At 45.2% G+C, this 6607-nt stretch overlaps 1 protein-coding gene across 1 annotated transcript in view; it reads right to left on the minus strand.

The window, feature by feature from the left end:
* The window catches only part of AAK1 (AP2 associated kinase 1), a 230480-nt gene that overhangs the window by 171495 nt on the left and 52378 nt on the right, over positions 1-6607 (minus strand). The window contains exon 2 of the mRNA XM_011985014.1: positions 6142-6537. Coding sequence (XP_011840404.1) covers positions 6142-6304 — 163 coding nt within the window. The 5' untranslated portion in view covers positions 6305-6537. The remainder of the gene's footprint in view (positions 1-6141; positions 6538-6607) is intronic.

Here is a 6607-nt window from a genome sequence, read left to right on the forward strand (position 1 = left end):
CCATGTGTGGCTAGTGGGCTACTGTATTGAACAGCACAGCCCTAGGCCACTAATAGATTATCACTATCTCAAAACATACAGCTCCCCAGTAAGCTGCTTTTGTGTCTTTGGCCATGTTATTCTGTCTGCCTAGAATGTTCTTCTACCTTGTCCATCTAGCAATAAGTCCTCATTTTTGAAGACACACCCCAAATGTCACCTTTCTTTAGCTTTCCCTGACTACTCCCCAACTCACAAAATTGTTGCCTTGGGTCTGTTCCCCAGCCCTTTTACATGACTCCAGCACAGCACCTGCAGCTATTTGCTCACATATCTGAAGTCCTATGATTGTGAGGTCCTCAAGGCACAGCCATGTCTCATTTATCTCTGCATGATACCTGGCACATAGTGAATGCTCAGTAACATTTACTGAATAAGGCAGTGAATTAACTGACAAACCTTGATCTCCCAATTCATAATGCAGTATTCTTTCCACCACACCAAAATATGGTTCCATAAAATAGACCGGAGGTGAGTCTCTGCTAGCTCACAGTGCTAGATGCTACTTTAATAGACGACATGTTTCTATTATTATCATTTTTTTCTCTTTCAGATGCAAATGTCACAGTTACCTCCTAAGTAGGCTCAGAAGGCATGCATCCTTCAAAGGGTGCAAGATGAAGGTGGTACTAGTATCCTTTCCGAAGCATCAACATTCAAATATTGCAAGTTAAAATGACGGCTCTGATGCAGTAGTACTTTTTTGTGTTTTGTTAGTATTTATCAAACCTTTCTTGTGTACTCTACATGGCGTTTCAGCTATCAAGGTGCAAGTGTATGTCACCCCTCATACCCTCCCACTCAAAAGCCATGTGAAACTGCTGCTCTGTCTTCATTATTATTTCTTATTAAATGAGCTTGACTTTGTTAGAAAGACTGAAAGAAAGAGTTTGACCATGGCAATTGCTTATTCTGGACTTCATTTCTGAATTCTAGATTTGGTTATATTTAGCAAAGCTACAACCGTCATCATGCCCAAAGCCAGGAAGAAGACACCATTCACAAACCACCCCCTGAAAATCTGCAGTTGCCTCTAAAAAACCAGACTTCCCAGCAGGCAAAGACATCTGAAGTGGGAGGGATCAAATTGGTGTTTGCGTCAAGAGGTGTCAGGTGCTTATAACTAAATCTCTCTGCCTGGCACTCAAGGTTCTCCACAAAATTCGTCCTTCTTTTTCTCTCCAATGTACCTTCTGCTCTGGTCAAACATCCTCATTATCTCCCCTGTTCATACCTTTCAGTAACACTGGTCAATTCCCTTCCCTGCCTGCTTCTGCTCAAGCTTCTAGCCTCTTATCAAACCTTCTGGGACCACTCTTTCCCCAGACACTCGCTGCTCCCTTTCCCCACAATTGGCACAGGGCTGAGGCACAGGAGGGGAGCCGTGCATTCTTGGTATCTATTCATCAGTCATTCAAAAGGTCCAGGGCCACTGAAGAAAGTAAGCAGCAAGCACCTCCAGGGAGCAACTTAAAGAATTTCATTCTACCACTCCGTGTCCTCTGTCCTTCTTTCCTTGATTCTGGGGAGGAAATGTGTACTGATGAAAATGGTAACAGTAAACTAGTCAGTATTCTCAAAATGTATCATGCTGTTTCACCACTTTGCCTATGTGATTCTCTCAGCCTGAGAGGGCCTGGGTAACCCCCATCTGGAACATCTGCTGGGCAATTTCTTTTTTTTTTTTTTTTTTGAGACGGAGTCTCGCTCTGTCGCCCAGGCTGGAGTGCAGTGGCGCGATCTCGGCTCACTGCAAGCTCTGCCTCCCGGGTTCACGCCATTCTCCTGCCTCAGCCTCCCGAGTAGCTGGGACTACAGGCACCTGCCACCTCGCCCGGCTAATTTTTTTGTATTTTTTTTTAGTAGAGACGGGGTTTCACCGTGTTCGCCAGGATGGTCTCAATCTCCTGACCTCGTGATCCACCCGTCTCAGCCTCCCAAAGTGCTGGGATTACAGGCTTGAGCCACCGCGCCCGGCCCTGCTGGTTTCTATTCCTGTTCAAACTTCATGTCACCTGCGAACTCTCACCCCCAGGCTCTTTATCATAACATCCTTTGCCACCTAAGGTATGTATGTCAAAGGCCACGCTTAAGTGCTGGACACTTATCTCAGGTGTTGAGCTCTGTTAAGAGTCAGGCCTGTGTCCCATCCATCTCAGGATCTCTGGAACCTAATACAGTGCCTGCCACAAAGAGGCACATATGTGTTTCATATTGATACCACCAACACATTAGAATTAGGTGCCTTTAATGGAATTTTTGGTGGTTTCACACACATTTTGAAGCCTTACTAGTTCGCTATGTAGGTAGGAGAAATTATCAAAGTTTATTGATGTGGACATTTCGTACTTCTCATCAGCCTTGGACCTGGATTCCTTGAATATAAATTAGAAAACTGCTCTGAGGAGCCATCTAGTCCACCTTATAGCTCCAGAATGTTGTCTTGAATACAGTAATAAATAAATAAACATTTATTGTTTAAAGCTTAGATATAAGTCCTCGTATAGCTAAGGAAGTATGATAAAAGCACAGCTTCTCAAGCCTTCCTTGAACATTGCTCCAATTTTCCCATTGAGCTCATTCTGGAAGCTTAAACCAAATCTTCCCTTGACATCATATGCCTATTAACTTAGACATGATTTAGCATCTCATCATGGCATCTTCGCTGAGAAAGCTAGAAAGAAAATATTCTCCCTGGCACCCAGCCTAGAAATAGCCATATTCCTCTAAACTCATAACTTAAAGCCTTCACTTCCCCCAAACAGCCCCTGCTGGACTAGTTAGTGAAACCAGGCCAGGAAGGCTGATATACCAGGGGAGATATGGCAGTGCGGCATCTTTTTGTCTTGCCCAGCACCTGCTCCTTGGGGTTCTTGCAATTCCTTACGAAAAAGCACACGCCAATACCCGCACTAGAGAAAAAGAGATCATCAGTGGAATGTGGTGGTAATCTGGTCTGTGTTTTGAAGCCTCTCACACCACTCCTCCCTAAACTGCCTGGCCACTGCTCTGGGCACCCAGGGTACAACTCCCATGGTCCTTAAACCACTCTGGCTGGGACTGTAGACAGGTCAGCACTTGGGGACTCACAGGGAAGAGAGCGCAGGGAAGGAGCGTGGCTACCCAAAAACATCTGTTAAGCCTTTAAGGAGCTGGTGAGGACTCTGCAAAGAACATCTGGCTCTATCCCCTAACAATGGGGGAAAGGAACTGCTTCAGATTGCTGCAGCTCAACTAGCTTTCACATTGCTCCCACTCCCCTTTAACACACACACACACATACACACACACACTCTCTCTCTCTCTCCACATATATACATATGATGTATAATGCTGCTGGTAGGTAATGGCTACCATTTATTGAACACCTGAAAACGTGAATTATATATATTGCCTCATTTAATCTTCATGACCAGCCCATTAGGCAGTGGTTCTCAAACTTGACCTTGCATCAGAATCTCTCCAGGAACTTATTAAGCCCCACACTCACAGCCTATGTAGTGAGGCCTGAGAATCTCCATTTCCAACAAGCTTGCAGGTGATAAGGATGCCCCATTTTGAGAACCACTGCCACAGGGAAACAGAGATTCAAGAGTGGTTTGGAATGTCTTGCCTACAGTTCCACAGCTAGTAAAGAACAGATCCAGAATTTGAACCTAGATCTGTCTGACTCTATAGACAGTGCCGGTAACCATGCTACTGTATGTGTGAATGTATGCCTCATCTTCCCAAATTCATTGGCAGAACCTTAAAGGCAGATTCAATCACACTTTAGACCTCCCTTATTCATCTCAGAACTTCATACAGTCTTTGGACCTGGTAGGTGCTACATAAATACTTTGTATACTGGCTCCTACATTTCTACATACTTCTAAGAACCACAAATTCAAACTCAACTTAAGCCAAAGAACACAAAAAGGGCAGCATAGCCAGACCCAGTTTTACGTGACATTCTCTCTTGCTACTCCGTCTTTGCCCACAGTGCCACCACACTAACTGCTACTCACTCTTCAGTCACTTCCTTCAGAAAATGATCCTGGGCTCCCTAAAACTGGGGGCCACTGCACCCTAAGTTTATCTCTATGATGGCATTTATCAATCCACTATAACTGGCTATTTTCCATCTCTTAAAGCAGTTGGTAAAGGCCAGCTCTGGTTTAACAGCATATCCCAGAACCTAGCACAGCACCTAGCACTTCACAGGCAACTCCATAAACTGCTGAATGAATAAATGCAGAGCTGCAAGTCCTAAATTCCATGTAAAAATATCACGATACATGATGCGCAGTTCTCAAGGATGAATCCCAGAGAAGAGGAAGGCAGCCTAGGTGACAAAGACCAATTTTGCCTTTTCTCTTCCCTATCACTCTTCTCACACTTGGAGAACATGCACCGCTTAGGGCAGCATCATCCTTGATGAGACAACATCCTAGCTGAACAAAATGCTCGTGGGCTATAAGGTCAGCAGAGGCCATTCAGAGGGGAGGAAAGTGCTCTGTGGCCCTTCATTTCTCCTGATTTCTCTCTGACACACTCTCCTTTTCACCATTTCTCCACCCCACTGCAGTTAAGGGCTTTGGCACAGGGATGAAAGAGACAGATCAGACTCAAGGGTGCGGATCTGGCAGCGGGCACAGAAGCATCTCCCAACCTGCACCAAAGTCCACAGGAAAGATCCAAAGGGACAGTGACTCAGGCCCCAGATAAAGCCCAGCTAGAGCAGTACTGAGATTAGAAGAGCAATAATTTCACACGGACATAACTGTCAGACATCTTTTTAAAAAATCGTGTTTTTAAAGTACAGGCTTCAACTCTATTCCCAGAAAACTGGGCCCTGCTGAATCCAGTGCTTACACAAGCTGAGAGCCAAACACAGTTTCCTCCTCTTCCAAACCCACCCACCAGCCTGCAACACCCACCATGGTAAGCATTTCCCAGGCCCAGGTCAGGACCCTTGCTTCAACTTTAGTTTGCAAAACGCCCCTTTGTAAAGAGGCCTCTTAGCTTTCTCTCTTCCCTCGGTAATAAAACTGTTCCCTTCCACCACCATGTTGCAGTAATAGAGACCTCTCCCTTCCTCCAACCCCTCTCGGTCTATAACACAACCTACAGCAGGTCGGCCCCATCCAATTAGTCTGAATTGCTTCATGCCAAGGAAATTGCTGCTTTTATTAAAAATAAAAGCACACTAGGCAGGCGATGGGCTGTGAAAAGTATGAGTCTGGCATAATTATGAAGGTCGAGGTTAAGGTTACCAAAAGAGACATGCAAAGATTTCCCGAAAGCCTGGAGGAAAAAAGATGTATATCTACGTGAGTATAGATACACAGATGAAACACAGAGGAATTTACACAGCAGATCTAAATAACATCCTCTCTGACAGTGAAAAAACAAAATCAGAGCCACTCTCAAGTAATTTTTCTTTTGGTTTTAAAAAAAAAAAAAAAAACTAAAGCGAGAGGAAGAGGGGCCTACTAGACTGAGTTCAGAATAACCACATTTGTTTTATATAATTTTTGTTATCTTTGCTATATCCTGGGGACCCGATTACAGTTGGGTCAGGAAACAAAACTACTAGTGAAATCCACCAAGAGCCTTGGCCCTTGGAAAAACACGTTCACATTCTCCGAAAATCCTCCCTTCCTTCCAATGCCTGCTCATGGAAGTAGGAAAGTTGGGTAGGAGACGGAGAAACCCCTCTCTTCTTAAAAGTCCCCCCATCCCCACCCTTCAGCCTTCACATCAAGATTTTAAGTTTTAGGAGGATGACAAGCCCATCACCCTGCCTTTGGCATAAAGCTTTACACTTTCACACACACATTTTCTTGTGTGATCCTCAAAATTTGGCTTCTCAATATTAAAAAAATAAAAATAAAAGGCCACTAACGTAAACAATTTCGGCAACCTCCCCACACCCCCATAAGCCCAGTCACTTTCAAATCTCAATTTTAAATCTCTCAAGGACAATGACTCACAGGGCAAGTGAAGGGGGAAGGGAGGGTCAACTGGTCAAAGCCCATTCATACATGCAACAACTAGAAACCACAGTACTGCCGCATCAGCACAAGATTTTAATTTACGGCGCATTGAGCCACACCGTACCTTCCGCCAACACCTCGTCCACTGTGACCTGCTGTCGCCCGATGCCAAAGACTCTTCCGATGTAGCCACTGCCCAGGCCCGAGGTGCTGCCCCCTCCTCCGCTGGAGCCGGAGCCCAGGCCAGAGCCGCCCTGCTCTCGCCGGGAGTCGAAAAACTTCTTCATCTTGCGAATAGGGAGCAGCAAAGCAAAATACCGATGGTTTCTAGATTTTTTTTTTTTTTTTTTTTTTTAAGAAAAGAGATCCAAGGATTTCTTCTCGGATTTCAGCTCGGAGAGGAGCCACCCGAATCCGGCCGTGGGGGTGGGGGCTGAGGGAGGATGCCTATAGGAATATGCGTGTCAATCGCGCGGCGGGTCCCCTCCTCCTCCAGAAAGCGATTCGTGTAAGTTTAAACCTGTGATGACAGAGGAAGAGAGAGAGGATGAATCAGTAACACACTTAAAAATTCAACCGCTGAGTCCTAG

The sequence above is a fragment of the Mandrillus leucophaeus genome, unplaced genomic scaffold (assembly GCF_000951045.1).
Source record: "Mandrillus leucophaeus isolate KB7577 unplaced genomic scaffold, Mleu.le_1.0 Scaffold279, whole genome shotgun sequence".
In the NCBI taxonomy this organism is placed as follows: domain Eukaryota; kingdom Metazoa; phylum Chordata; class Mammalia; order Primates; family Cercopithecidae; genus Mandrillus; species Mandrillus leucophaeus.